General features: G+C 38.3%; 1 protein-coding gene across 1 annotated transcript; it reads right to left on the reverse strand.

The window, feature by feature from the left end:
• Positions 1–354: 354 nt before the first annotated feature.
• FLRT2 (fibronectin leucine rich transmembrane protein 2) lies at positions 355–2,343 on the reverse strand (the record flags this gene model as incomplete). The annotated part of the gene is made up of 1 exon (XM_080345891.1): positions 355–2,343. The coding sequence occupies one exon, from the start codon at positions 2,341–2,343 to the stop codon at positions 355–357; it is 1,989 nt and encodes a 662-aa protein (XP_080202017.1).
• Positions 2,344–13,044: the final 10,701 nt, after the last annotated feature.

Genomic DNA, 13,044 nt, shown 5'->3' on the forward strand with positions numbered 1-13,044 from the left:
AGAAACTTAACATCCCTCAGACAGCTTCGACAGCAAAGTGGTTAATGTTTGAAGAATGAGTCATTCTTTCCTTTGCCATGACATTGTGTTCTTATTGTACAACCTTGTACAGTACTCAGCAATATTTTTTAAAGATTTAAAAAGCAAAGAGTTACAAAACCATTTGCAATTAACTTGAAATAGAAAAGATAGCACTTTTTTTAAATCCCATTATATAGTACACCGTATAAATTACAGAGTATTCAAATGCATCTGGGTAACATTTATCAAATGTAATTTTTTCATTGTTGTTGAGGGGGTTACTTTTTGCAGAGTTTTTTTCTTTGTCCTAGACACCCCCATTTCCCCTCACTATCACGTATGACAGTGCTCCAGGTCTGAGACATTGCTGTTGCAGTATCGCATGTTGTTGGGGATGTGGCAGTCTGTGTAGTTAATGCCCCCGTTTGGGGTATAAATGGGCTGCAGTCTGAAATCTCCTTTAAGGAGCTGATCATTATTTAAGGAGACAATCTGGAAGCTGGTTTCCGTCATCTCCAGGATGGAGTTGTCCTTCTTGGTCCCTGCCTCGCAGTAGTCATCTTTCCGACGGCCCCGGTTATATTTCCACTTCTGGGAGGTGTAACGCCCTTTTTTGTGCATATGCCAGCAAAAAATGCTGAGCAGGACCACAAGGACAAATATCACTGCACCCCCAATCAACCCTGCCAGCAGAAATGGGGAGCCCAGGTTCTGAGAAGTTGTCTGCTCATGGCTGGAGGGGATGTTGTTGCCATTGCTCAGAAAGGAAGCCTTGGTTGTGGCTTCTGAACAGACAGTGTCTTCTCCAGTTCTGTAATTGTTGTAAGTATCCAGTGGAACCAAACAAATCCGATAGGTGGATTTGGGCTCCAGATTTACCAAGTTTAAGTGTTGCTTCTCACCACTAACTATTCGTTCCTGAACAATTCCTCCTACCAGACTATGGCCCATTTTGACCCACGTAAGTTTATAAGCCATTGCAGTAAAAAGAGACAACCAGTTAACTTGGATGCAAGTGTCATTCACAAAACGGATGGATAGTTGAATTCGTTCGGATATAGGAGGTGTCACCCTTTCTCTGTCCTCCCTGTCAGGCACAGTGGGGAGTGTGGCTATGGTGGGAATGAGAGGATTATACTTGCTACTTGGGGGAGGAACTGATGAGGTGGGAACTAAGGTAGTTGGCATGGCTGTTGCTGGGACTGGGGTGATGATAACTGGCAGGCCAGGGGTGGTGGTGGGGCATGACAACATATTCATATTGAGCTCCCTGACTGCCATACCTCGGACCTGCTCTGGTCCCTGGCACATAAAACCCCGTACATTGATGGAAGTGGGAATAAATTTGAGCCATTCAGTGACCCACTTAATACTGCAGTCACACAACCAGGGATTATTCCTTACAGTGAGTTGCCTCAGGTTGTGGAGATTATCAAATACCCCCTTTACCAACATCCGAAGTTGATTGTTGGAAATATCAAGCCGTTCCAGCTTGTGGAGGTTTGAAAAGGCTGTAAGTGGTATATGGGTTATCTGGTTGTCCTGCAAGTAGAGCCTTAGCAGGTGTGTACCTGGAAGATCGGGAGGAGGGTAGGTCAGTGAATTCCGCACTATTGAGAATTCCTTGAGCTTGGAAAGGTGGCTGAAGGTGCCTTCAGCTATGCCTTTATTAGTAAGGAGGTTGCCATCCAGAATCAGACGCTCCAGACTTGTAAGATTCTGGAAAGCCAGGTCTGAAATGACAGCAATTCGGTTTTCATCTACTCGAAGTTCTTGTAAGTCCACTGGAAGGCCTACTGGTACGCTGCTTAAGTGATTCTTGGACAAGAACAGAAGCTTGAGGCTGATGGCTTCTCGGAATGCCCCATCCTCAACGCCAACAGTGGAGATGGAGTTGTCATCCAGGTGCAGCTCTTCTAGCTTCAAAAGCTGAGCAAGGGCAGCCCGAGAAATGGTCTGAATGTTGTTTTCCTGCAGATGGAGAACCCTGACATTCTTAGGCAGGTTCATGGGGAATTCATCTAATTGGTTGCCATACAGGTAGACTGTGTGCACAGACTGGACATTGTGCAACTCTGCAGGAAATCCAGCATTATTAATTTGGTTATTATGGAGGTAGAGGACGGTTACACCCTCCGGTATCCCAAGAGGCACTGAGGTCAAGCTTCGCTCATTACAGTAGACAAAGTTTCGGTCACAGCGGCACACTTTTGGGCAGGCCAAAGATTTGGAGACCTGCATGTACAGCCCCAGGGAAAAGATAAGCCATGATTTCATGAGAACAGCCCAATCTGTGGGCCACATTCTAGTCCACAAACCCATTTCTAATCTAATTTAAAGAAATAAAGTACCAAACTGTTAAAGAATGGATAACAACAATAAAGCACAGGTAGCAAAATCTCACGTCATAAAATTTGCTTCTATTTATGTCCAGTGTTCAGGCTGGAGTTAAAGTCCTGGAGGCTAAGTATCAAATAATCCTTCTATAATTGGCCTACCTCCTACTTTTGATAAGAAAGCCACAGTCTTATTAGCCAGGGTTACAAAGTTTGTTGCCTTCCTCCATGTGTGCTATAAGAAATAACAGCCGTGTCTTTGCAGGTGAGCAACAGGTTAATTTAAAGCTACCAAGAGTTGTCTGTATATGAGTTGCTTGGAGGGATAATATTTCCTTTCACTGAAGTCCGTTGGTGTTACGCTCAGCTTTCTGAAGTCAGCAATGTCCTCATATCAGCTATCTGCTGTATTTGGCCTGCCTGTAAAAGAAAAAAAGAAAAGGCTGAATAGCATGAAATGTCTAACAGTGAAGATCAAGCCCATTGGAACACTATTCTAAGACTGTGCTCATTATGGTTTTCTGGAAAAAAAAAAAAAAAAGAAAACATTAATATTAAACATTGCTTAATATTACTGTTAAATAGTCTTGAAAAAGATGTGATGCAAAGTCATTGTAGTGATTGAAGGACTTTCAGTGACTTAAGTGAAGGCTGGATCTATCACTCATGTTTGCATATTGTACTTCCATTCTTTGTCCTCTCATAGTCTGTTTCAAATCCTAAAACTAAGACATTTTACAAATCTAAAAATAAACCATTTAACTGGAAATTTTTGCTCAGGCATTTTTTTTTCTTTTGCAGAACCACTGACTTTAATAAATGCTGTTCACTGATGCCTTACAGAGTAGACTCTGGACCGTATTATTTAATCACACTCTATATTTTTTTAATTTCCTCCCAGACTCTGGAATGTTCTGCTTCTACTTCTGTAATGCCATTATGTATATTCTCCAGTGTAATGCACACTGCCAGATTATTGCACCTCACTACAGTGAATTAGCTACTTAAGAGGAGAGTCTTCTAAATAAGCACAGTAATCCACAAATACAAAACACCCTGCTGTAAGGCATATATTTGCTTAAACTATCATCTTGATACTGTTTCTGATGTGAACTGTGCTGTCAACAGACTTTAGAATTAGCTTTCCGCTAAATGAAACAGGCTCACATCTGCTAAGTTATTGTTTTAGGATATCAGCTCAAACTGCAGCAGTTTTGCAGGAGAGCACTCTTGAAACCATAAAGGTTAGATATTTCTTTTAATTCTGCTACACATTTGTCTGTGAATGGCTACATAGACAAATTTGTTAGCTTTAGTATAGACGAGTTCACTAATCTTTATTTTCAGTTTTTAAGTGTACTTTTAAACATTTACCTTCCCAGATACTCTTTATTATTCAGATCTGTAAGTAAACTACTCAAGTCTCTAAAGCATGCAATGAAAGATCCTGTGTTGTATGATGTTATCATGTCTTGTTACATGATGATTTCAATGACTGAAAAAAAATAAGCTGCATTTTACAAACTAGAAGCTAATGGAGGATATAAAGCTTGACAATGCCAGGCATGTTTTCCAGATTTGGTTAACACAGAACAAAACTTGTTGGATGGGATTTCAGGAAAACAAAATGTCAGTGAACAGAAATCATGTTTAAAAGTCTTTTTTCCTTTATTTAAGAAGTTTAAGCACTATCCTGATAATTCAGAAATAAATGCAATTCAGGAGTACCAGAAAACTTGTTCTTCTGCTACAGCTGTGTAGCTTATAACTAATGGTGTTTTTGGGAACCCCATTGACTGAGAGTGTAGAAAGTCTTTTTAGGAGTCAAACTGTTATAACCCTGCAACCTTGCACTTGTAGATTACTATACTTATTGGAGCATCATCAGATATCAACCTCAAGGCTGTAACACCTGGAGATAAAAAGTGGGACCCTGAAAAGTCCTGTAGTTTATAATAATGGATTCAAATGGTAAAGGTACTTATAGTGTAATGCAGCCTATATTGTGTGTTGTCCTTTCCCAGAAACAGTAAGATCACTGTTCAAGGTTTTCTCTCTTGCAGGCATATTTCAGTCAAGAGTGGTTTATTTTCAATTATGTAAGATGACGTGATACTGTAGAGAAACTCTAACAGGATTACATTCAAACATGAGGCTAAGTGTTACAGTTTATCTGCCTTTAAAATGGCCTGGCTCCCATCTAGATCATACTGCTCTGATCTGTCATGACACTGTATTCTTAAAATAAGAAAGGACATGCAGAGCCTCCTGTGAGATGCTTGGGATGACACAGGATAATAGTGGTTCTCTCACTCGCTTTCTGTTACCGGAGAGAGACAGTCTATACCTCCTAAAAGGGCCAATACCCTGCTCTGAGCTCTTTTGATTGTAATTCCAGTTGCTGATTAGGTTTTATTTGACTCTCGGGTATGATAGAAAGCCCAGCTGAGGACGTGCAGCCACAGCCAGCTGCAGCTCCTCATTTGCTGGGAATGTCCTAAGGAAGGAGTGTCATATTAAAATTGATTCATGTATTCACCTTATTTTAAGATTATGCCCAGAGTATCTCTCACCTAGGTAAATGTGACATCTGAATAAAAGATTTCAGTAATGATTCTACCCAATTTGGTCAAACATGCAGCACTTCTCATTAGATATTACAAGTAAAAGAGCTTTGACTGGATAGTCACATAAGCATATTAGCACTTTGGAAGCCAGCACTCTGGAGCTTATCTTCTTTTTATTGCTACACAGATTTTGCCCTTAGAAATCTGTATAAACTTTCCTGTTGTTTTCTGCCCTTATGATAGTGAAAAAGGAAGTCCTTTTATCAATGCCAGTATCCTGATCTCCAGCTGTCAGTCCTCAGTAAACCGATACTATAAAACTCAATACAGAAAATATGTGTTGATAACTACCGTTGATTGTATTAAGCAAGAGCACAAGGACAAATCTAATTACATACTTGAGGGTTGACTATGGTGTTACAGAGGGAAGAAATGAGGAAGCAAGGATATAAATGAATGTATTTAAATAAATTATTTGGGAAAAGCTTTATCTCTCTAGTCTGTTACAACTGTTTAATAATAATTCATAGTAGTGGTTATAGTTGCAGTACTTTTCAGCAAATCTCAGGGACTCAAACAAAAAAGTGAGTTATGTCCCTGTGACAGAAATCTCCACCCCAAAGATATTAAAAAGATTGAAGAGTTGACCAAACTGCTTGATTTAAAAAAAAGAAACTATCTGAAGGAAAAACATCCTCAGCAAATTCCAGAAGGCTGGAAAAGCTGAAACAGTTTGTTCTTTAGCAAATTGCCAAAACTGAAGGCAGCTAGAGTAACAGAGCTTTCTCTCCATCCCTGTCATGCTGGCTTCCTAAAGCAAGCTCTCTGTTTCCAATATTCTTACAAGAACTGAACTGAGTGTCTCTGTGAATTAGCTGACCATTTGCAGAATTTGAATTTTGGAGATGGAGGAATTAAGGGCACCCAGTATCCTTAGCTTTCATGACTGCAAATCTTGGGAATCAACTCAAAATATAGATGGCACTTGCTTTGCTTAGTGTGAAGCCGGGAAGTTCTAAAAACCAATCCAGGAAGAGAGGGTAAGAGTAAGGAGATCTGTCAGAGTTAACTTAAAATCAAAGAAGCAACAAGCAAATACCTCAATAATAATACATCTGCCCATCAACACCTTGGTAATTTTGGTTTCTATTTCCTTACCCTGCAAATTTTTCTATTATATTATTTCTCACTATATCCTCCTTAGAGCACAAGCCGTGTCTTCCAAGTGTCTAGGACATTTCCTGTCTTACTGCAGCCAGAATAACAAATCCCATTAGGATTTAAGGAATGATGTAATAAAGTTGAAAAAAGCACATTGAAATAGATGAGAACACAACTCCACATTTTAGGTGGCCATGTCTGAAAATTTGGCTTAGTGGCCTGAATTCCTGACATCAATGGAAATGTTCCCTTTCACATCTTGAGAGGAGTTTCTGATCAAAATTTTTATCTCACTGTCTTTTTTCAAACCTGCCTTATTTAAATTCCCTTTTAGCATGACTAATGCTAGCTGGAGAAGAACAATTTTGGCTTTGTGTACTGGAAAAAAATTTTAAATTTACTTTTGTTCAACACTGGAACTGAACAGCTCCTGTCAGATATTTTTATTAAAGCTATTTAAAGGCTGAAAGAACTGGCTGCAAGTTGGGAAGATTTTATTAATCTCCCATTCACTGGTCAGAAGCATACACACAACTTCAAGCTTTAGTCACTGTGCTGTGCATAGCTGTGAAATAATTTAGCTTCAATAAAGAAACGTTTCAATAATAAATATATTAGTGAAAATGCTAACTGATCATAAATTTGTTGTACCTAGGGAAAAAAAAACCAAACAGCAACCCACTAGAAGCCTGTTTAGGGACGTCTTCCTACCACATTGGCCAGTATTGCCTCAGTGGCTGTGTCTATGGTGTCTAAAGAAGCTGCAAAGCTTCCCCCAGGGCCATCCTCCCTCTCTTTCATGCTGCAGTCTTCCAAACATGCAGTTTCGGGTGCAACAGTCAAGGTCCTTGTGGCTGCCTGAGAACCTACTAATGTTCAGGGGAGGGAGACAACAGAGAATCAAGGGAGGAGATGGTATATGGAACACAGCCTGCATATGAATAGTTACAGCCCTATGTTATAAGTACAGGAGTTTTGTTGTGCTCCTGAAGCCAGGTTGTCTGTCTTGATTAGTCTTCGCATGCTTTATATTAGGGGGTATTAATTTTTTTAGAGGGAATAAAATTAATAATGCTTAGTTATTCTTTCCTTCAAGGAATCCTGAAAATAAAAATAGGTCCTAGGAATCGAAGTTTTCTTCTCTGACTTTCTAACTACTCAGCACCACTTTTTCTAGCAGTTCATCCATTTATCTGAACATGAGTGCCATGCACCATAAATTGAAAGGCAAGCAAAACCAAAACCAAATAGTCGTATCTACTGTTTCCACTACTACATTTCAGTGACTCTCATTTAGCACAAAACCACTCCTCATAAATTCTCTCAGCTTTACTGCAGACCAAGGTCATAATCAAGTCAATCTTACTCTACATAATTATAATATACAGTCAGTACAAGGCTGTTATGTCAGGAATTGAACGACAACCACAAAACAAATCTAATTCAATTCTTCTGAAACATAGTACAGAATTCCTAGTGCTTAAGAAAAATATCTCTGTATTTCTATCATCTGGTAACAAAAATAATTGTGGAATAATACCTGACAAATTCTTTTTTTCCACATAAGAAAGGTTCACTTCTACACATAAATGAACATCCTGCTTTTTTTTCAACTGATTAGGAGTCTAAGGTGATGGTTTACTGTATATGTTTCTCTATGAGTTACTTGAGTTTGAAATTTGTGTTGAAAATTTAATATGAGGCTATAAGCTCTGCATGAAAGGCACAAAGAAAATGACCCAAAGGAATCAAAATGCTTTTACAGGAACCCTTTTGCGTGCTTGCTGCTGTGGCTGCTTCACACTTATGGATGTGTATTATGTAAGAAGAAGAGGTAAGGAGGAAGAAAAAGAGGTGAAGAAGGAGAGGAGAAACCATCCTCAGTGTCCTCTTCTAAACTGAATATTGATGTCAGGATAATGATCAGTAGCTAGTACTGGAAGGAAACATTAAAGTGTCTCTGTACGCTATTACAGACACTATGAGGTCTATATGGACAGATTTTGACAGAGAAAGACATTATTGCCTTTGAAATACTGTTATAAAAATGATTCAGCAAATGCACACAAATGAGCTTTTCTGTCAAGTATTCTATTCTGCTCTGATCAGGACATTTCTAGTTTTGCTTCACAATTTACACTTATAATTATTGTCAAAAGCTCAGATTAGATAGCCTTCTGGAGGCAAGTGAAATGGATTTGGATCTACTTTGGTGGAGGCAGGAGAAAGTTTAGAGGGTGCTACATCTTGCAACAATGGATGTTAAGACATAATTTGCCATTCTTTTCCCTCTTGCTCTTCTCTAACCTTTTGCTCCTCTAAGCCTTTTATCTCTTTCCAGCTACATTCCTGCAAACTATTAATCAGACACACTTCCCAGAAGGATGCAGGCATCAGGAAATCCCTTTTAAAAGGCATGGTATTGTAATCAACAGAAGTTTTGTCTTTCAAAATTTGGATCGTGTACAGGTTTTTGTCAGTCAACAGGAATCGGACAGAGCCTAATTGCTGACCACCAGGAGAGGGAGCTAAGACAGCAGGAAACTTTCTCTTCCATACATAAATAAATAAATGTGGGACACGTTTTCTTTCCATTTTGTCCATCTCCACGCGCATTCACACACTTCTCCTTATTCACAGATGCCTGGGAACCCTGGGAACACTGATTGCTGGCTTATTTGACAGTGTCTCTATAACATGCTTAACAAATCGTTTGAGCAGTATAGCACTTTGTTTATGGGAAAATTAATATTTCTATATTCTAATAAAGAGCATTATTCCCAGATTTAATTTTAGGTACTTCATGGTTCAAGACTTTTTTTTACTTGTGGCTTACTACAGAGTGCAATTATTGCATAGATATGAGGAGGCATGCAAGAGGGAGAGAGCAAAGAGTGCTAGCAACAAAAAAAAAAAAAAAAAGGAGTTTTATGAGGGATACTGCTTAGCTACAGCAGATTTTTATCCTTTTACAGATTAGTAGGAATCAGAGGCAGATCAAAAGAGAGAATGAACTATAAGACATAATCACTAGAGCACTAGAGTGACCACTGTACTCCAGGAAGCAGGGTTGAAATAGGTACAAAAACAATGCCATAAAGGCTTCAGGTAGAGCCATAAGTTCAGGACTGCCATCCATTCTCTGGGCACTGCCCTGTGTCACGCATTACTACTCTCAGCCTTGTCCATAAGTGGGCACTGAAATGCCAAAGATCAGATGTGGAGAGTATAGCCTGTCTAGACTGACGTATCTTCATTCCTGCATGTACTTTAACAGTTACTTATATATGACAAAAGGAAGTTATTCTCAAAATTTGTTGTCACATTAACTTCAACAAGACTGTATGACCTTTGATAATTAATAAACATCTGAGCTTAGAAACATTTGTGTTTCCATTCTGTGACAAAAAAATTCATCCTTGCTCATGCACACAGATGCCCTATAGGTTAATACAAATTTTGTCCTAGACAATGTTATGTTAAAGAATATGAGTATTTTTAGTAATAGTAAAGGATATAGCTCTTTCAATTTCAGAAATGAAAGACTATAGAACATCTAATGGAAAGCATCAAAGAAAAAGCACATTTCCTGCTGTAAGCTGCATTAGTAGACACTGTTGTGCTATCTATCCAAATTTATCTTTTGGTTTGTCATACCACCCAGTCCAATCTGAATGCCCGTCTGCACGAATTAATCTTACACAGACCTTTGCTATTGATCATTTCAGCTTCTGGCAGAAACAGAAGGAAAGTTCTAGAAATGGAAATTTTCCACTAAGGATTTAATGCCTGTGGAGTCCTGAATTTTAATGAAATCATCAAAAACAACTATTTCAGCTAATTGTAGCTGTCAGAGTAAAAGGTAATAAGGACACACATGGCAGATTAAAAGCAAAATCTTTAATTGCCTGTGTAAAAGCAGGTAGGACTCCCTTGTAGAACACAAAGGAGAAGGAAACGTGCAGAACTCCAGGTTTTTAACTAAAATGAGCTTCTGAGTAGTGTAGAACTTCAAGGCAGCCCAAAGTCATTGAAAGCTCAAGCATCTGTTTATAAGGAAATATCTCTGTTTCAATTATTAAATTGTTGATTGTTGAAAATTTACTCCAGATGGTGACCATCATGATATTTTCACTTCAGTGGGCAAAGAGAAACAGATGATCACCTCCAGGACTCATATTAAATGGAGTAATGCACCTACTAGGAAAGGGCTATTGTTGTCTTTATTAACCTTCCCCCAAGGCTTAGTCTATTTTTTCACCAGTCTAATGTTGCACTGTTCAAAACTTAACAAATTTGTCAAAAAAGTGGGAACGATCTGTTTAGTACGGTGGTGAATTAATTATTTAGTCTTTAATCCCCAAAGAAAGTATCTCAGGTGAAATAGTTTTGATGGTCTCATCTAGGACTACCTAAACTCAGCAATGTACTTTGCAATGATGTAAAACTGGATTGAGAAAGTTGGAAATGGCAGATGAAAAGAATCTTACAGGAGGAGCTATCTGAAACATTTCACAGAAATACATTTTCATTAAAATATTTGGTTTCACTGAAGCTAAATGCTTCATGGAGATTTGTCCATTTTGATTACGTTTTCAATAAGAAATGCACCGGAGGTTCAATGCTTTCTGATCATTTATGATCAGAGGCACAGAGAGAAAACAGGATAGGTGAAGAATAAAAAATTGACCTTTTTACCCAAAAAGGTAAGTTTTGACACAATTTCATTTCATGAAAGCATTCATAAAATAGTGTTTAAATTCCACATTTTAAAACCATTAAAGTTGTGTGGAATTATCTGCCTCTGGACAGCTGCACTTAACACAGTAAAAGGAAAAGAGATGCATTTTTTGTTTGCTTTCTTGACCCTCTTCCAGAGGGCTTACAGCTTTCTGTGACAAAAACTGGACACTTCTGTTTGAGAAAAAAAAATCTAATAATACTAAACTAAGTTAAAATAATTCCCCTTTTGGTACACAAATGTTCTGTACTGTGTTTAGCATAAAGAAAATATGAAGGCAACCCGCTGTTTCTTTGCAAGAAAATTGGTCCCTACCTATAAATTATTCTACCCTGTGAAGAAAACAGTTTGCTTTTATCTGGAGATATGTGGGCAGCCTGGCAAAATGTCTGTGGATAATTTGAAAAAGCTGCTTTTAGTGACCTAAGTGACTAAACATTGCTTCCGTGGAGACAATATCTTGACACGTTTTAAACATGTTGCATGATGCTACATCACTGATGAGATTCTGCATGGAGTCACATTACCTTGTGGGATATCATTCATTTAGGATCTTAGGCAAACGAGTGTGGGCTGCCATGTTCTTATCGTAGCATATGGCCCAGGAAGAAAATATGGCACTAGCTGCCTCTCAACCTCTTAGGCACCTTGATATAAATAAAGCTGAAAGTATCATCATAGATTCATCCTTCCAACAAAGCCAGATGGAGTTTTCTTCTTCTGCTTTTAATATTACTTAGCATGCTGCTCCTTCATGGTACTAAGAACTACTCCACAAACACTGTTAAGGAGCTATCAAGAAAGATTAATAAAGTTGTTTGCACCCTAACAGCTTCAGAGAACCTGTCATGTATGGTTTAGTCACTTATGGGACCACTGAATGGAAGATGTTCTCCAGCTAGGGAACAAATCCTCCTTATATGACACAGCCTCTCTAACAGGCAAACAGAAGGTTATCAAGCAAATTTTTTATATCATTGCCATCAGGTAGCCAGTTAATAGAAAAGTGGAAAGATATTGAAGTGATGGATGAAGAATGTGCAGCTAAGCCTCTGAAATCCCTATTCAGCTAAATAGCTGAATTATTTATCAGCTGTACAGTATCTTATCATCAGTAGTACCTGACAAGGGTCTGGGGATCTGGATTTGTTATCTTTTCCAGTGATCCAATTACACTTTTCTGTATGCTCAGGTGGAGAAAGTATAATATTCTCACTATTCCAGGAATGATACTAGAGCACTTCATACAGGAAACACCTTGTGCTCCCACATATCATCAGAATTTTAAAAAAATCTATATTTTGCAGCAATATAAACCACTAAAAATATAGCAGTAGCTATTTTATAGCAGTATAAAAACACCAAGCAGGTGGTGGTATTCTTTCAAAATCCACTGTCTACTTGGACACCAGTAAAACCTTCCCTTAGGGTGCAGAGAAGAAAGAAACACCAGAGACAGTAGAGGAGAATAGTTTGGCAAGGATATGGACAATTTATGGATTTATTTTTTTTTCAGTTAATTTTGTTTGGTTTTGCCTTTTTTTTTTTTTTTTTGCTTATTTTCATTCAGGATTCCAGTAACTCTGTATGATAATTGTTTTTAGTTGTTTTTAGTAAGAGAGTCCTGTTGTCACTTTTCAGTATTGATGGCCAAGCACATATCCTAAGAATGTACATATCTGAAGAATAAAAAGATTGATGGAAATATGATAGGTGGTGGGATTCAAGAATTTGTTTGGTGCTATGGGGATGTGAAGACCCAACTCTTGATTCTGATAGAAAGCAAACTTTTTTGGCACTTTGCTCTGGTTTGGTTCTCCTTTGATGAAACGGTATAATACTACCTTTCCCCAGCAGTCATTCAGATTCCAAATTTAACTTCAAAGTTCTTTGAGAAAGGGAAGCTGCATGAAACTACATAGAACTTAACACAGGGCACCTTCAGTTTTATGTTCAAGTAGAAAAAAAAAAAAAAGCTAGAAATAGGAAATAGACATGATTTTCAGTCATGGAATTAGAACTACAAGATCATCATAGGTCTTAAGGGATGTCAAAGTAATAGACAGTGTCAGCAGCAAGAGCACTGCTCCTGCAGGATGAAGGAGTACAGACTAGAAGTTTGAACACTGGCTGCAACAGTTTACGTCAACCAAGGAACTACTAGTTGTCTTTAATTAATGGCAGTAGCTCAGTTCCCTGGGGAAGAAAAGACAGGGCA

Source organism: Nesoenas mayeri (assembly GCF_963082525.1).
Source record: "Nesoenas mayeri genome assembly, chromosome: 5".
In the NCBI taxonomy this organism is placed as follows: Eukaryota; Metazoa; Chordata; class Aves; order Columbiformes; family Columbidae; genus Nesoenas; species Nesoenas mayeri.